Source organism: Notothenia coriiceps, unplaced genomic scaffold, assembly GCF_000735185.1.
Source record: "Notothenia coriiceps isolate Sejong01 unplaced genomic scaffold, NC01 NC01_scaffold00024636, whole genome shotgun sequence".
In the NCBI taxonomy this organism is placed as follows: domain Eukaryota; kingdom Metazoa; phylum Chordata; class Actinopteri; order Perciformes; family Nototheniidae; genus Notothenia; species Notothenia coriiceps.
The window spans coordinates 63482-82579 of record NW_011357337.1 but is presented as its reverse complement, the minus strand read 5'-3'; the positions used below and the strand labels follow the sequence as shown (position 1 = coordinate 82579).

Genomic DNA, 19098 nt, shown 5'->3' with positions numbered 1-19098 from the left:
CCCCCCCCTGTACTGTAAATACATAAAATCAGCCCTGTTTGTACACATGACCTGCTCTTGCATCAGCACACATGTAAATATATTTAATAAATCAAACTCAAATATGTATTCATGTTCCTTAAAATGATCAAAGTGTACCTTGTTGTGATATCTCCTTTGAACAGTTACTAATATAATTATATTTTTTATTTGACTATCCTCGTGTGAATCTGTACTGTCCTGTTTTTCACTGCTTTAAACTCCTGAACTTCCCCACAGGGAAATAAAGGTCCATCTGATCTCTCTCAGTCACACCCTTTCACAAATGCACGTTCTCATTTAAATGGAAAGAACATTTGTTTTAAACAGGGCTTAAGACTATATGGGTAGAAAACTATTCATTGTTTAATGGGTCATTCAACTTCAGCAAAAATATTCTGAATATATTTCCAAGAATGATGCTGCAAATCAGTTTTATTGTGTAAGGTGATTTTAACTGGAATCTTTGACTTTTAATCGAACAAAAAAAAAGAGGTTTGACGTCAGATTAGGCTGTGGAAACTATTTTCAGTTTCAATCCTACCAATCAGTATTAACATTGACTGTATTTGCAAACACTTGAAGGATTTTAATTTTGCAACAGGAACCGTTATTTAAATTCTGATATTAAAACAATTGAGTTTGTCTAGTTAAACACATACAATATGTGCATTTACAGCTTCTTAATCTTAAGTATAGGGTTTGCTCTGCTTTATACCTCTTAACCCTGAGTACCTCTTAGCTTTTCCTTTTTGGTTTTAACATTTATTAAGTCATTGTTTATTGACACTTCCTACCTGGATAGATGTAAGAATTGAGGACACATCATAAGTGGGACTCCAACGGTTCTGTAGGATGTCCAAGCATATACTGCCATCTGCATAGACTGGATGAAAACACAATTACACACTGCACATAAATATTTATACTTATATATTTATAATATATATACACTTTAATGTGTGAAGAGATAAGAACATATTCCTACCATTTGGATGAAACATCTTTGACACAAATCGTACTGTGGGGGGTTTGTTGGGGTATTCTTCTGTGAACTCTACAATGAGTTTAAATGTGCCTGGAACAAAGAGAAGACAAAACAACTATTTATTTGTTAGCCTTAAAACCGGACTGCGAGTCGGCTGTTTAACACAACAGAAAAACACACATTTAAACGATTGTTTGAAAATGAGCATCTATTTAAATATATTCTAAATTAAATAATGGGTTTGCATGCTGTAAAGTTTCTATGTTTGATATTCAATACAGTGGCAATATGCCTGACTACAAAAAACAACAAGTTATTAACATACCATCCTCAAAGGGAGTTCCTTCAGGGCTGTGAGGTTAGAGAAAAAAGAAGATTGGTCATTGATTTTGAACGTCAAACACAAATTATTTCGTTGTAAATGATGACTGTGTATCAATGTCTTACCCAAATATGACTGCATTCCACGCCATAATGTTGTTTTCAGATGGAGCACCACTGACACCCGCGGGAGGGTCCTCTTGTAGCCTTTACAAAAAAAGAAAACAAAGAAAGAAACGTTATTTATTTAGCCAGAGTTTAGTGAAGTCAGTAATCGAATGACATCCTACCTTTTAACACTAGGCCACAGACAAATATGATATTTTAAACAAACAAACATACAATCAAAAGTGGAAGTAAAGGGGACTGAATTGCCACATTCAAATGATTACAGATCGATTACTTGACTACCTTGGCTGTGCCATTAAAACATTAAACTGTGGTTTTAAAGTTTTGCAAAAAACAATTAAGCCCGCTAGAAAGAAATATATACATATCATGAAAAAAAACTAAGCAACAGTCTTTGTAAATCACTCAAGTCAATGCCATCATGCTTAAATTGTGGATTGTTACCTCTTACGGACCCATATCTGTGTTATTCTTATCAGTCAGAAAAATAACCACTAGCTCAAGTCGAAACACTTGTAATGACCACTGAGTACAGACTTAGTTTGAAAAGTCCAAATCCCTGCAGGTTACCACTTCCGGTCAGAATTGATAAAACAAACTGACACTCAGGACAATCAAAGGATCTGAGGCAAATAAAATGTAGTGAGGAAAATTGATATATAGAGGGATTTCTTTATTTCGTTATATTGGCCTGAGTGAAAAAGGCAACGTGTTCTGTTACTGAATAACAGACCGTTTCGTGGTGACTGCAGAAGATGAAGTATACTTTTTCTTTGGCTTTATGTTGTTCTTGCCTACAACACAATGTACTCATCTGGGATTTCAGTATAATAATCCGTGTTGCTAGATCTTTAAAAACGACTAATCCATCTATAATTTCTAACCTAACACAAACGTTTTACTAACTATTTTAATGCTACAATTTAGGGACCCTATGATTCCAAAATAAGGTAAGCTATTGTTGGCTGGCATTGTAACTTACACCATCTTACCCCATATAATACAAAACAGCGACTGGTTTAAGTTCACGGAACACTAACGTTTGATACATGGCATTAAATTGATCTTGTCAATGGAAAAATAAATATATATTTAACTGCCAGCTAACAGCCATAAACTGGGACAGTAACTATATTGAATATTCTGCTAGCATGTATCGGTTAGCACTGTTAGCTTCTAGCTACGGGCAAAGCTCTTCTACAAAATCAGCTTTATTTCACTTCAATGTCCAAGGTTCATACAAACTCAAGATTAACTATACATTGTTTGCGTTACGTTAATGTGTTACTGTTTAGAATGTTTGAACCCAACTGTTTGTATAAAAAAAAATACAGGTGAGCTATTTAAAGCTAACGCTAGGCTAATGTTAGCTGTTTTTGACAAATCATCGACTTACCTTTTAAAATCTCTCATAAGTCTCCTTCTAGCCGGGGTGGACATGGTTTAAATTGTGAAACACGTAATGGTAACACTGAAACGTGAAATGGTGCGTATTTATCAAAAGGTAATATTGTTTTTACTAGTTATTTGGCACCTTCACAGCGACCCTCTTAGCAGCAGCCAGAGTCGTTCTGCCGATAATCCTGATTCCCTGGTTAGGCCAGCTAGGGTTTTGCTGGACGATACCAAATCAAGGAGAGAGGAGGACACCATTTCAAATTATAAGTTTCACAACACTTTCTGGCATTGGAATGTCAGTACATACATCCGAAACGTTATACATACATGTCTGTTAATGCATTTCTCTACATACAGGCAAGATGGAGTTATGTATTACGTTATTGTATTAGAACAGCCTTTTCCTTCCCCCCCCATTCGCATTAGGGGCGTCGTCTGCTGCGGGGCGTGGTCACAGTGACGCGTTGTTTGTGCAGCGCAGCTCTGACGACGGCCGCCCCTGGAGACAGGTGCTCGATGACCAGAAAGTACACAACTGAAGCGAGTTTATATTTGTGTCTGTACAAGTATAAAGGAAAAAGCATCCTCTTTTAAGTTGATATAAATTAGCTATAAATCTATACCCAATGGTGTATTATAATTAATGAAGTTATAAATGCAACATTAACATGTTCCTAGAGTTGACTGCACTCATACATCGTTTTGATATGAATAAGAGATGCACCAGCAGACATCTTGGCAGATAGTCCCATATCCACATTTTTTGTATTCTCCTTTTACAGACACTTGCATAATGCTTCTAGGATTCTGCAAACAAAAAGTAAATTCCATAAAACTTTAACTTTTGCAAAAACATTTTTTTTATTCTTTAGAGTAACATGGGATGAACTCAATGTTTTTCTTAACATCACGAGGCAGGGACCCCCCCCCACTTGACACAAACAAAATGTAAGTATTGTCACTGGTTAGTTAATGCTTAGTTTAGAGTATATTAGAACAAGGCTATTTACAGCTGGATCAAACGTTAATTATAAACAAAAAACACTTTCTCTTTAACAAAACAAACTTATCCACTTCTTAATCAACAATCAATCAGTAACATATATCAGTCCATAACAATGGGCCTGCCCTTTCCAAAACCAAAAACATTCAATGAATAACTGCACCACTCAATGGCTTTAAGGCAAATCAACACTTTTTTTAGGCTTATATGACATTCAGGCAAAAGCGGACAGCCTGTCAACATATTTTGTACTTTAGGATCCATGGTAAAGGAGCATGGTGGTGAAGAAGGCATGGTCGTACAGCTGCTCTGCCTTCACAGACCTCTGGTGCTCCACCTGGCTGCCTGCGCTGCCGCCGCTCTCAGAGGAGTCGCTGTAGAGGAGCTGGCTCTGGAAGATCTCAGCTGCAGGATCACACCAAACTGAAGGCTGTGGTAGATTGTGACCATTTGAGGAAAAATCTCCACAGAGTCTCTCACCTGCCACTGAAAATGAGACAAATTGTCAAAGGGGATATATACTGGATATATTAATTGTGTTACCATATTCCTTCTTCTTTAAATATAACAAGAGAGACAGGGAGGATTGATTTTGTTTTGCACAAATATTAGAAGGGCATTACAAGCAAATACTTTTAGAAAAAAAACCTTCGAAAAAGTAAATCAACAGTTTTCAAAGTAAATTCCAAAGCCTTACATAAAGCCACATGTTTCCTGCTGTTTGAAATCCTGATCTGAGGTTGCTTTGACCTACAGTTACAGCTGTATGTCAAGGAAACATTTCTGTCTCCACTTTGATATTTAAGATACCCCTCAAGGAAACCTTAATTCTACAAGACATGTTGGCATAATCCCAACTCAAATTAGAGAAGTTTAGTCCTTGTTTTGCACTCCAGAAACCATAAACAGGACTTGACAGATGCATGACGATACAGTACATCAAGAAAACAAAGGTCCACCACAGTCACATTTATCAAATTAATCAACATTTAATGATTTCACACAATAAAGTACAAAGCTCAACCTTCTCAGTACTAAGCATCGGATGTTCCAAAGGTAAAGTCTATACACTCAAATGTTCAGCCATGTCGAACGAAATAAACTGTAACATGAAACACAAAATTCAGAAAGAAGAATGTCCCTTACCAAAAGTTATTGTTCCACTACTCAATACAGCTCAAGAAATAAGGCTTTTTGCAAATCCATGCAAACTTTCTTGAGCGGTATGGTTAACTCATAACTACGGATTGTAAAATGGCCAAGTACCAATTACAAAATCAGACTGGTTTTCGAATATAACATACAGATGTGCAAGCTCTGCTATAGTTGCCTAATAAACATTCACCATATTTAACCATCAAATAAGCACAGCCCAAATAAACGAACATGAAAAACAGGAATAACCAAACTCCAAGTTAATGGAACACAATGTCTGAGTACATGACATCTACAAACTACAGGAAAGCTGCATTGTTTATACTTTACAAGCTACATTCATTTGGGGATATGCTTTGGCATATACAAATTCTGGATTACAAAACAGCGTCAGCTAAAGTGTATATTAAAAGAGTGCCAAGGCCCTAATCATTTTTATATAAATGTCATAATAATCAATCAGCTTCAGTAAACTCAACATATCACTAAAAGGTGATCACCATGTAGATATTACATATGTCTATATAGATTTCTCTTAATAGGATTGCAAAGAAACACTTTTTCTAAGCTATATGGGATGATCATGCTTTAGCCATTCCATACAGAAAATCAGACGTTACCGTAGTAACATATTCAGGTGACCAATGAAGTTGACCTTTTTCCTATTATGCAACGAGGCAACAGGTAGTCATGACTGATTTAGAACTCGACCAAGACTATTTTTATCCATTGAGCCAATATGACCTACATTCGGTTGCACTGCTGTTTGAAGGGAATGCCAATAAGTTTGCGTTATCTGGGATGCTGCCGTTTAATTGTGCAAAACAAAACTCCTTTTATCATGAACCTTAAAAATAAAAAAGGTATACACAACAACTATCTGTATAACTGGACGGATGCATTTAGTTTAACAAAGAAATCTCTTTTTTTTTGTATCCGTCAGAGTATAGTTAGGTACATGGAAAAGTATAAAATACAACACACACTGCTATACATTGTTCAAATGTAGCTTACCACCAAATCAAAACAAATGTATCTTTTATGCATGCAGTATGCAAAATTAAAATTAAAATGTGCCCGACGATACCAAAGAGATATACTGCACAATGTGAACATTAGCACAAGCCCTCTACAGGTAGGCATAAGAGTTGGTGCAGCGACAGGGGGTCTGCATCGATGCCACAGTGATGACCTCCAGCTCTTTAGTGGCAAGGCAGGACCTCTCCGGCCCCCCTCTGTCCGCACACTGATCCACGGCCACCAGCCCATGTGGGGGTGCAACCCCATTTAGCCCAAAAGCAAAGGGTCCTGGCCCACCTGAGGTTACAGTCGACTCCATGTTCATGGTTTCCATCTGGGCTTCTCCAGCACCACCCAGTGGCCCGCTCCCATTGCGCAGCTCTCCTGGCATGCCCAGACCTGAGAGCAAGATGCAGACACAAACAATAGGAATGATATTCGAAAAAATAACTTTTTAACTTCAAACATGGCAGAAAGTCTGGGTTAAGATGTTAGTCCCCAGCTGCATATCTTTATGCGCCTGCATCTACTTTGAAGACTAGAGAGTACAAGCTCACTATGGCAGGGCGCTCAGGCAGTACCGCAGTATCTGGAGCAAAACCAACAGACTCAGGGACAGTTTTATCCCACAGGCCAGAAGACTGTTAAACACCTGAGTTCTGTTATCTGATTGCCATCTTGAAATCTACTTATTTATCTAAATAGTTATCACCGCAATAAACCATATTTAATTTTGTGTTAATGTACAATATTTCATTTCACATTCTGTTCTTGTACACATCATATTCTATTATTTATTCTTGCAATATTTTTTATTTGTATTTTATTATATATGTTGCATCGTTGGAGGAGCTCGGGTCATAAGATTTTCAATGCCATTTCTACATTTTAGCTCATTTGAATATGAAAATAAAACCTTTGAATCAATTAGCATAAAGAAGCTCTTTCTTTAACACATGGCATTTTAATTCTGCAAGATTACATCAAAAGTTGGTTTTATAATACAAAACCACTTGTGGATTGTACGATAAGTGCAGACTGGATTTCTGTCTACAGATAGGGTACATTTAATGCACACAGACAGATTCCACATGGGGCCGTATTGTCTTGAGCAGTCTTGTCTGGTCATTCTGTCCAGCATGACTTCATGTGCAGCAGTCTAAACTAAAAATAGATGTTTACCTTTAATCCCAAAGTAACAATAGAATCTGATGAGCTGAGTGACCTACCATTAGGTCTAGCCTTCTTCCCTGGGTTTGCTCCCATGCCATCAAAAGACCTCTTTCTGTTGGGCACGCCATTCAAGAAGCTGCGTCCCTGGATCGTGGGGCGACCGTGGCCCCCATTCTGGGTCATGCCATTCAGAAAAGTCCCGTTGTGGGACTGAGCCATGTTTTGTTGGAAGTTCTGGGCATTGGAGAGAATCTCAGCGCACTCCTGGAATCCCTGGGCGTGGGCCAGGTTGGCAGCCGTCAGCCCACTGGCATTCCTCATACTGCACAACGAGAAGGAGGCGTGTTAGAGACACTCAGTGTACCTTTGATTTACACAAAAACAAACAAAATAAGACACGCCCAAACGCGCACACAGTCACACACACATACACTCTTCACACGCAGACAGACACACAGATGTAAAGAAATATCCTGTGCTGCTCTACCCTCTCACATCTTCTTCGTCATCCTCATGAGATGACGACTGATCCTTTTGGATCATCTGCATCTTCTATAAAACTTAAACCTTGACAGTTTCCAGAAAATAAGGGAAACATGTCTGCTGCAAGAAGACATGATTAAGACAAATGTAGGTGCATTTGCTTTGATGAGAATGTGAAATAATCTGACTAAGATGTTGCTATAAAAAGATCCGTTGATTTTTGAGATGGAAACAGCTTGGTCTTGGACAAATGCGTCATCAAGGGGGACTTTGCAAAGGGTGAAAGGCTGCCGTCATCTCACATTTCCACCAGGAATACTTCTCAAGGATTTCTGTAAAGCTGCATCCAAACTCCAGTCGATGATGTAGCCAAGTCTCAGATTAAAGTTGCAAATAAAACCCGGAGCGGCGCACAAGTCCCTGTGAATGTATGCTGTGTATAATGAGTGAGTGTGTGTGTGTCAAGTGGAAAATAACATGTACTCCATTGAAAGCAAGAGTGTAGAATTCTTCTGGTACAGGTCGATCATTCAGAAAGGAGGCCCTGATGCAAGTTGTATCTTCAGAGGAACCAAGGATTAGGAAGGAGAATGAAACGAGGACAAATCTTCAACCATTAGACATCCTCACGCCTTTTTGGTTAAGCTGTAAGGAATTCTTCTTGTTTCAAGAATGATGAGCATGAAAGAATAAAAGAGAGATTGTACAACTATTTATAAGTCCCATTCAAGTTGTTGCAATGTGTACAGTTGTGTTAATCATATCCAGTTGCAGCAAAAAGGGAGTTTTTCTTTAGTTCAATAATGAATGAGCAAACAGTGCCGTGTCATAACCTTTACATTTTCTTACCAGAACATGGCACTTCAGCATGGAAGCAATTTCACTGCAAATGAAAACCGTGACAGATAAACTTATTATTGCAAATGAGTAATACTAATTTAATAAGGAATACTCTATTTGTATACGTAATTAAGTAAAAAATGCTGTTGGTGCCGCGATTCCTAGATCAAATGTTCTCATGCTGATGTGAGATTATTGTGGTGGATAAATGTCTGCCAGTCTTCCTCTAACCAATACAGGCCGTTTATCCTAATGATGAGAATGCTCCCATCTCCATTGGCCAATTACACAACAATACGGCACTTGTTCTGTCTAAATGTCTCTGCAAAATGAGTTCTCTACGCAAACAGTCAGGTCTTTGTCTGAGAAGCGGGACTCTGGCCCGCATCCAAGCAAAGGAGACACAGAAATCTATATCATTCGCAGGTGCATTTATGTTTGTATATATGCACGAGACAGCAGGAATTGTATATTTAGCAGCATTCTTACTGAAACGTTTTGAATTGTTTATTCTAACATTATTTTGTATTTATTTAATTGTATTTACATTTGGTGTGTTAAAACCAAGTGACATTGACTTCCATACAGCAATCGAATTAATTTAAAATACACGGTTACTGTTTGGTCATTCATTCTGTGTAACAATTGTTCTGAAACTTCTCTGCATTTTATCTAAACAAAAAAATAACAGTTCAACAGCTAATACACATGGAAAACATTTCATAAAGAATATAAGACTGAAAAAAATAAAAATAAAATCACACAATATTTTGTTGCACATTACCCGTCCCCATCAAATTAACGCTTCCAAAGGATTAATCCAAAAGATTATTTTTACGTTTAAACAATTCAATGGTAAGATAGATGGGTAGGTCTCACTTTCAGGAACATACATCTAGAAATCCAAACGGTTAAAACTTTTTTTTGAGTTTGAAAACAGTTAAGTTAAGGCTCAACAATGCTGTACTTGTTGAGGCCCCAGTGAATAAAAACACTGCGGTTAGCAAATGTAATTTTAAGGAACTGATGTTATAATCCTAACTTTTAACAAATATCAATAACTGTCAAATACATTTATTTCAATTTTTTCCATGTTTAAAATAACACAAAGTACTTGTTATATTTTTAGAGCAGAGGAAGCGCAGTGATTACGTCTGCAGCCTCTGGAGTCACTTAACCTTCCCATGTCACCAAATCTGGCTATCTCAGTTTCCTCAAGCTAAAAAACTGTTATACTGAGGGTGGCTGTTAAATCATCCGCTCACTTCAGGGAATAAAACATCTAGTATTTACTGACAAAGATTTCCAGATGTTTGCTCATCCAACCCTTGTTTAATGATTGGACCAAAAATAAGCATTGCATATATACGATGCTGTAACATTACAACAGCAGATGTTGAGAAATATGTTTTTTGTCCACAGAAAGACAAATGAGATATTTGAAATAGGTGATTGGAGCACACATATTTAGCTTAAATGAGATAAGAATTCTTATAAAACGCATACATTTTTTCACTTGCTTCTATTCTGCATACTTAACTTAGTTCATGCTAAATCAATAGTACCTTCACAATGTCCTAAAAGAGTGTTCCTTAAGTGAGACCTGACATCTACAGTAAGCGCTGATCCAAAAAAAGGATAACAGAGTATTTTATTTACCCAGGTTGTGTGGAAATTTGAAAAGGAAGCGTTAATTCTTTGCAATTGCCTGGTATGCTTTGCTTTTCCGTCCTAAGCACACAATATGCATCTTCTCTAACTATCCTCTAACCTTCCAGAGGCAGCCTAATATCATGCTACATGTTGACATGGGACTCACGTGATTAAACCTGTCCATATAAAGGGCTCCTATGGTTAGTTCACAAAATAAAATAAAAAATTATAAAATAAAAACAAAAAGACTAGATACAGGAACAATCATGGATAATAAGCAAAGCATGCAGGTCTAAAACTTTAGTTTTGATTCATAAAAACCTAGCATTAAAACCAATCACCGCAAGAAATACCTCAACAGTTTGCCAGTGTGTAGATAGGAAGCGATAGTGAGAACACTCAATGCCACAACAGTGCGGCTATCCCAGGGAACGGGGCAGACTCAGCAGTGTCTATTCTTCCCCTTTCTAGGATTACTTGAAAAAACCAAGTCATTTCCAATTCAATGGCTGCAAAACATTAAGACGTACGATTCTGTTTCAGTATAAAAAAACTTTTTTTTTAAAACTTATTGTCACTTTCATAAAGGAAAAGGTGACAAAGATTAGATGTCAAAACAGACTATGATATTGTATAGGGTTAATACTGTGACATTCAAAATAAAACATTTCTGTGTATGAAGTAAAATATTTGGTACAGTGAAATGACAGTGAATAACCATTGCAACAGGATGATTGTTAGCATTACACAGTTCAGTACATGATGGTATGCAAATCTAACTCATCTCACTCCACTAAGCCTCTGTCTCTGCTCTACTCTCGTCACCGGCAGCCGTAACTCACTCCTGCCTGCAGCTAGCTTGCTAATAGAACACCTTAACACCTCGAGGCTCATGACAAATGATACAAAAAAATAGTTTTTTTCCTAAAAAAGGTTTAGTTTTGTATAATCCATTTAGACAATTTTTCTTACATTTAATTTAATATAAAAGGTTTTCATTTTCAACCACAGTAGATCAAGTAAGGCTATTTTATTCTTTGAGACTAATAGATTTTAATTATATTCTTTAAAGTTTCCTTTAAGAAAAAGTCCCTTTAGTTAAAGTTTGTTATTTCTTCATTTCTTCAGTCCAACTCGTAAGGACTGTCAACGAACAATTTGATGGGTTGAAGATCAGAGGAAGCGATCAAATAAGACCAGAGTTTTCATCAAGGATGGTAAGACAAAAAGAGTGTTCCAGTCTTGCAGAACTAAAATAATCCAGATGTAGTACTTTCTGACCCAATGGAAAGTTCTTCTCCTTTTTCTGATGGGACAAGGATGAGCATCACTTGAGGATTTAGCGCAGTTTACTCTTCTGTCATTCAAATACTACATGTATTGTAGTCCCATCGTCAGGAATTGGGGCTATCCAGGCCAAGTGAAAATTCCTGCGCAAAATAGGGCAATCAGTGTGTAGGTTTTGACGTGGAATCCTTAGTAGTACCGGTAGTTGAAATATTTTCTGCTTGAAGTGCTCAGAGCAGCCGCACAAAAAAGGCGATGCACCGGGAAACAAAGACCTTGGGCGTGACGCTTTCTAGGTGGCTGCACATGCACTCTGTTCGCATCAGAATCAACTGAAAAAAGACGCTGGCGCTTTCAAAAGTTGTATGTGGACACGGCCCTATACTTTGATACGAGTGTCTCATAGAAGGTCTCCGCAAGTAAAAAAAACTCCAACAAATACATCAAGAAAAAATTCTTCACTTGAGCTCAGTGTTTCCGCCAGACCAGGGCTGAGAGGGCTGAGAGGGCTTCCAAGTGCCGTCACGTTGTGTCACGTGACTTGAATTTTGAATTGAGCCGTCCCTTACGTTAGTGATGGGAATTACAGCTCCTTTTAGTGAGCCGGATGATTTGGCTCGGCTCACTAAGAAGAAGAGCCGGCTCTTTTTACCAAAGTTTACCACGGAGCTTCAGTTTTGCCGTTGCAAGGCTCCGGCGCTCGCAGTTCACGCGCGTGCTCCACCGCTCATCGAGTCCAAATCGCGCACGTTCCGTGTTGTCCTGTGGCAGGCACCATGGGTCCAAGATACGAAAAGCTGAAAAGAGGCCGATGTCGAGGAAACGATCTTCAATACTCCGAAAATAATCCCACCAGGCTCCTTTGCCCCTCCAGCAGAGGGATGTCCTTGTCCTTTTCGTCATTTCAAGCGATAAAACCTCTTGGGGACGTCCTCGGCTCGAGTTCAGGGCGTTCCGAGCTGAATAAGGCCGTCAAATGATGGCAAGACGCCCCCCCCTGGCGGAAACACTGCTTGAGCTTATCTCCTGAAATACTGGACAAAGAGTGTAGATTGCAGATTGTTCACTGGCGTCTCGATTTGGTGTGGCAAAGGGCGGAGGAACTTCTTTTGATGCGACGTCTTCACAGATGAAAGAAACCAGCCCGCGTCAGACCAGCGAAATGACAAGAGATCTTAAGCGGGTAGACTGAAAGATTGCAGGTATCAAGTAAAATGTTTGTGTTACCTTTAAAAAGGCCATTCATAAGATCTGACCCAGGTTTTAGCCTAGAATAAAAGTTAATTGAGCTTAAATTAAATTGATGTTCATTGTCAATTGCTATCGGTTATTTACAAGGAGAATACTTAGACAGATGTAATGTATTATGTATATTGTTGATTTGTTTAAATATTACTATATTAATATTACAATAAAGAAATGTTTTATAACTTAATTTCACAGCCTATTGAACTCAATTACCCACTGTTTTTAATGCATTTGTGTTGCACCTACTAAAGAAAAGAAAACAGGATAGTAATCAAACCTGGATTAGTGATTGTTATGTAGATTGTATGCCAAGCTATTTTAATATTTCAAATATTTGTATTTATTAAACTTATTGAATATCTTCTTCAGCATATCAATACAATATATATTTGTTTCTCCATCAAAGTGCCTAAGGATTATTTGCCTTTCAATTTTGTTTAACTTTGGGTAATCTTTATTTTTTACGTTAGACCCCGCTATTCGTGTGATGCGTTGTGTTCTTATGTTTGTTCTTTTCGGGACTCTGCGTGGTCTTTGTTTGGTTTTATGTTAACCTTAATTTCTGCCTCATGTTGTTATTGTAATTATGTTTCTGTGGTCTTAATTTGAACTTTTGTTCTTTCTTGAGAAGCACTTAGTGAATTTTATTTCTGTGAAAGGTGCTATACTAAATAAACGTATTATTATTATTCATATTTTTAATAAGAAGGATCAGTGATACATTTTAACATAAGTTTTTTTTTATACGTTTACTCATTTTGAAGTTAGTTATTTTGTCATGAGCCTCATTCCCGCCTAGTGTGCCTCTCATAGCTTCCCTCCCAGTTGTACCTCTATTCATTTCTGGGTCATACATTGAAAAGATAACCTGATAATAAACTGAACTAAATGCACTACCTATAAATCTGCAGGAGGGAAAAAATAAATCACACATCATTTTCATCATATATATTACTCATCAGCTGATAACCAAATGCACATTACAAGACCCCGATAAGAAATCAAGCATGTTTTAAACATGTATACATGAACAAATTCACTTTAATTTGGCTATTTAAAACAGCCAAATAAACCAGGAGTTTCATAGAAAAAGAAGGTTTGAATAAGAGTATAAATCTAATCACCTCGTAGTTTACAGTCTGATTTATAATTCAAAAACTAAAAATCGATGCGTCTCAACAATTAGGAATAACAAACATGTATAAAAATGTGTTTAGGCCTTTTATATCTAGTATGTGTTATGTGACTGAGGCCATGTAGTCCAATAACAAACTACAAGGTGAATACATAAACATACGTGAATGTTTCAATAACCCTGAAAAAAATGTGTGTTAGCATTGTTTGCATTCCTCTTTGGAACCAGAATTAACTGGAGGCCCAAACGTAAACATAACTGGTATCAAACTGAATTAAATATATATTAAATATATTGATAAATACTAATATGATCTATCCTCATGTGCACCAGTGCTAATAAGTAGAGTCTACATTCACCATGGTGAATCTAATATTACTTTTTCTCTTGCCGTAATTTGCTGAGCTCAGATTTATAAAGACCACCATATTCTCTCAGGATAAAAAACATTAAAAAAGCTACACAGATAATTTGCACTTCTAAAAACCCCTGGTTTGTTTTGGATCTCTGGACGTCAAAAGGCATTAAAAAAAAAAGGCATATGGCTTGTTGCAAAAAATGAAACTGCAAGTAAAAGAATAGCCAAGAAAGAAAAGGTTTAAGATTGAAATATGAATCTTTGTTTAAAATATGCTGCTGTGTTAAATGTCAGCGTCATGTAATTTGATATTGTTACTCTATTTTTAAAAATATAGATAAATTAAAGAAACTATGAAAAAGTATTAATTACAAGCAGCTCAAATAGTAACATTTACATGCTTGAATAAGATATGCTAGAAGTTAGGTTAGGCGCTTCGTCCTTTGTGTTGACGGCTGAACATGGTCTTTGGGAAACACCAACTATGATCGGTTAAGACGTGAAAGGCAACACAAACATAATCCATTGTAATGGTTTTGTGTCTCTTCAGGTCATACAAGATCTAATTTTAAGAAACAAGAAATATGGGTTGTGTCTCTTCTGCCTTTCTTCAGGCTTCAGGTGCACCAACAATAACAGAATGTATTATTTTAAATGGTAACACACAAAAAGAGCTGCCAACTAAAAGGGTGCGACTAAGCACTTGGCTTTAGGAAGATTATGTATCTGAATACGACTGAGACACAGGGTAGCATTCATTACAGAAATTCATTATCTGATCATCTGTTGTCTTTTGTTTTTATTTATCTTCGCAGTGCTAAGAGCTTTTTTTTGTATGCTTTAGCTCAATTGACATATGCTTTTACACATGTACGAAGGCAGGATCCAAAACTGTTTCTTTAAACTAGGAGATATGGTATTCCAGTTATTGTGTAGGTTCATAATCATTTAAACATGCAAACAATCATGGATGATAAGATGCATTTTCATTTTTTGCAACATAATTATAGCCTTTTCTTACTAAATGTAAAAGGGCCTCAGAAAAAAAGAGGGAATGTGCATTTGGTCATCTAGCCAAGCTGTACATGTAAGACACTTACCAAAACAAATATTAATAAAGAAAACCACAAATCTAGATTGAACAAAGATCATGCAATATGGCCTACTAGACTAAGAACAGTTTATCAACCTTTACATCACGTTGTCCTCTGGTATGTGTAACTATTGTTCTAGATTTACAAAGCCGTCAGTTGAAAGGCGCGGCGAGTTAATGATCTACTTGTATTCAAACGGCCGTGCAGCGCTTCTTTAAATCACAAAGGCAGTATGAAAGTTTCTGTTGAATGTGAAGGAAAGTTACTTAAAACAATTTCTGATAAAAACTAATATTCCTCGCCAATGTTTTTACAGAAAGAGGACAACTTAATGTGAATTGTTGCAACGATAAACAACAATTTCAAGGATTAACAAAATGTGTCACGTTTTCAAGAGACCACCACCAATTCTGTTATTTTTCTATTTTAAAACTCATCTCATCTTCAAACCATTTAAGCTGGATGGTTAAAGAATGATGATTTTGTCTTGTAAACTTAAGCATTATGCAATCGAAAAAGGGCTCAAACTATATAAAAGGAGTTCAAATGTCCTGTTGTTTAATAAACTGCACACAGCTTATTTGAAAGCCACTGGCAAAATATATAAATGTTTCACACAATTCCTTTGAGTTTATTTGAACACCAGCATGACAGTCACTGTAGCAGGACAAGGTGGTGTTTTATTTGCAGGATATTTAAAAGACGAAGTCTTCACTTCCCTTAAAAGTATTGCTTATTTTATACTTATGTTCAGCAGTGTTTATTTATGATAGAGCCTAAAGTAAATGATTGTAAAGTTAGCATTTAATTGAGCAGCTTCCATCCGGCTGCATCTGTGAAGAACAGCCATAGTATACAATTGTTAAGCTCTAAATGACGTTTAAGTATTTGCTTGTTTTACAATTTCATAATTTCTTGAATCTAACATTCAGACCTGTAAAATGTATTTGCTGAGCCTTTGACTCTTGAATTTGAAATACCGTGGAAGGGTAATTTAAATGTAATCACTTCTCTGATTTGAGTTTGGTGGTGATCCCTTGCAAAGGTGTAACTGATGTTGGATAGTACAGAGGAAAAGAAATGAAGTCACAGATCTGATCACAGGACTTACTCAGCTTTCGCTCCCTGAATCAAGAGAGTGTTGATACACTCCAGACTGCCTGCACGAGCAGCCTTGTGGATGGGCGACTCGCCCACATAATCCTGATAGATGACAAAAGACTGTAGTTACACAAAAAACATGCCTGTGTTGTGCACAATTACAGTAGTGGTAGCCAAAACCCAGTATAAGATACTTAACATGAAGGAGTATGTTTTAAATCAAGTAATCCCTCCCTCCTTTCTCTTTTTCCACAGTTTGAAAAAACAGACGACAACAGGGCGTAACTCTGCAGGGCAGAGCCTGAACTTTTCAACCAGACTTCTCTAACGCCCACGCACATTTACAGTTACACATTAGTAGGAAGGCAGATCAAAGAGAGAGAGAGGGGAAAAAACTACACCAGAAGGCTGTCAGTGGGCGGAGCTTAAATACTGAGTTATTCTGCTTTCCAAAAGCAGCCATGTCCAAATGTTCCCTCCAAAAGAGGGAAAGTCACAAATAATTGTTTCCAAAAGTGTTTATTCCAACATGTGCAGAGCAAAATTAAAAGGCAATTGATAGAAACTAGTTTCATGATGACGACAGTTGTTAGGTAATCCTGACCTACTAATCTGATTTCTCTCAGCAGGGTAGCCGAGCAGAAAATATAGCCCCAGTGCATGAGTCTGCATGAATATACAGAGAGGAAAATAAGTGACAGGCAATACTCGTAACACTCTGAGAGCATGCATTACAGGAAAATAAGATAAACATATTATGAATAAACATTAAAAAGTAACAGCTTGGGCCCATGACCCCACTTAGAGTCATCCTCCTTGATGGGATCAGTCTAAGATTAACCTTGTATTGCTCAACCTTTGTCTCTCAATGCATGTGTACATCGGTCGGAACACATTTGCGTTTTTGTTGCAATTTGCTGTTAAATTCAGTGACCGTGTACAGCCCCTTTGTAAAGTGTTGCTTTCCTGGTAGGATTGTCAGTATGCTTGGTGAAAGATCATGTTTACATGCATCTCTCAAGGGAATCTTACTTGAAAAGTTCGGTCAAAGTCCTAAAATGAACTTGTATGCAGATGTGTCGAGTGTGCTTCTTGATGTCATACCTGTCTGTTAATATCTGCACCAGCTTGAAGTAGCCATAACAAGCACTGAGGGTGGCCCCCAAACGCAGCAATGTGAGTGGGCGTCTGTGCAAACCTGGAGGTCACAGCATTCACTCCACAGCCCACCTGAACCAGACGCATGACACACTCCAGCTGGAAAGACACAAAGCCCATGCATTAGGAGTCAGAAGTATAATTATATATGTGCAATGATTTATTCAATCATTACTTCCCACAGACATTGGGCACGTTTGGACAAGTGTGTTAGAGTAGAGACAAAAATGCAACACTATTGTGTGGCCTGGAGTCTTCATATCTATTACTGGTTGGCTTGCATCCAATTTATTTGACTTCAGGCCTGCCCTTCCTATGGTGTCGTTAGCAAAACAGATATTGGCACATGTAATTGTGTGGGTTCGGTCAGTTCGTTGGAAAGGTGTCGTTTAAAGTTGACTTGCAAGTCGCCACTCGTTTTCATTGAGAGGCTTTTGAAAAGAAAGAAGTAATACAAAAACATATATAAAGATAAATATATATAATAACTGTTGCTAAGATACCACCTTTTATTATAATAGTAACAGTTAGCAGGTGTCAGTTGAGCGAATGTTAGCTTTCTTGTAACGTTCCAGTTTCTTGTCAACGTCTCATGTACAATTGTTCCGTGTCAACGTAAGTTGTTTTTTTAAGCCAACGCTTTCACGTGCAGAGCGTAACTTCACATAAAATGAAGAATTGGTAGTTTCTTAAAAACCCGTAAGATGGTGAACAGCGTTAATTTGACGTGTATGGTCCATTGTCTGCATCCAGTAAACGATGGCTGCGTTTTAAGTCTCATCCGCTTACAGTGAGGCTAAACATCAGGAAATGGCCGAGACGAGGCTTGTGCGTTGGCGCTCATTTTGGAAAACCATTTAGAAAAAACTGGACCGCCAAACACGCAGTTGCAAGTTACCTTTCCGAAATGAGCGGCCCAATGTATGGGCGTCCAGCCGTAGAAGGTGTCCTCCACCGAGAGGTCAGCCGGGTTTGAGGTGCGCTGAAGGAGGGAGCACAGGGCTCCGACATCTCCATCCCTGCACGCCCGGTGGAGAGGGAAGCGGCTGTTTAAGACCTCCTCACTCGAGAATCCAGACTCCAGACCCACCGACATTGTAGCAAAAACTATAAATAATAGCTAACTACTCCAAAACAGACAACAAAAAGGAGTATCTATTGTTTTATTCTGGTCGTTGTTGGGGTGCCTGTGTATCAGGACACGCGCCACCCTGCCTGGTACGTCGTCTTTCTGCCTGACAACACAAAGCAGACAGCACGCGCCGGGGGGAAACTTGAGAAACGCGAGTGAGCTGCAAACTGCGGACTGGATTTAAATCATTCTGGACTGGATTTACAATTGCAGGCTTTGTTCTTGTCCTGGAGCATTGTCGCCCCCTTCTGGAGAGTAGGGTGGGTCTGAATCATTGGTGGAAATAATTCCTTTTATTTTTTTCAATGGCCACCAGGGGGCAGAAGAACTTCAAAAACGTGTTTCCAATGCAATTGCTTATGTGCAATAGTCACTTCATTTTTCTGTAGACTGCCAAGGCACAC

General features: G+C 37.9%; 2 protein-coding genes across 2 annotated transcripts in view; both read right to left on the bottom strand.

Annotated features, from left to right (window-relative positions):
- Positions 1-3049, bottom strand: part of ube2al (ubiquitin conjugating enzyme E2 A, like) — a 4036-nt gene extending 987 nt beyond the window's left edge. The window contains exons 1-5 of the mRNA XM_010782330.1: positions 2853-3049; positions 1454-1534; positions 1332-1357; positions 1007-1096; positions 816-904 (exon numbers count right to left, since the gene is read on the bottom strand). Coding sequence (XP_010780632.1) covers positions 816-904; positions 1007-1096; positions 1332-1357; positions 1454-1534; positions 2853-2896 — 330 coding nt within the window. The 5' untranslated portion in view covers positions 2897-3049. The remainder of the gene's footprint in view (positions 1-815; positions 905-1006; positions 1097-1331; positions 1358-1453; positions 1535-2852) is intronic.
- A 641-nt stretch (positions 3050-3690) lies between these two features.
- ankrd10b (ankyrin repeat domain 10b) lies at positions 3691-18815 on the bottom strand. The gene is made up of 6 exons (XM_010782329.1): positions 18461-18815; positions 17509-17661; positions 16415-16506; positions 7262-7527; positions 6330-6431; positions 3691-4343 (listed from the first exon to the last, which is right to left on the bottom strand). The coding sequence occupies exons 1-6, from the start codon at positions 18656-18658 to the stop codon at positions 4111-4113; spliced, it is 1044 nt and encodes a 347-aa protein (XP_010780631.1). The 5' UTR covers positions 18659-18815; the 3' UTR covers positions 3691-4110.
- Positions 18816-19098: the final 283 nt, after the last annotated feature.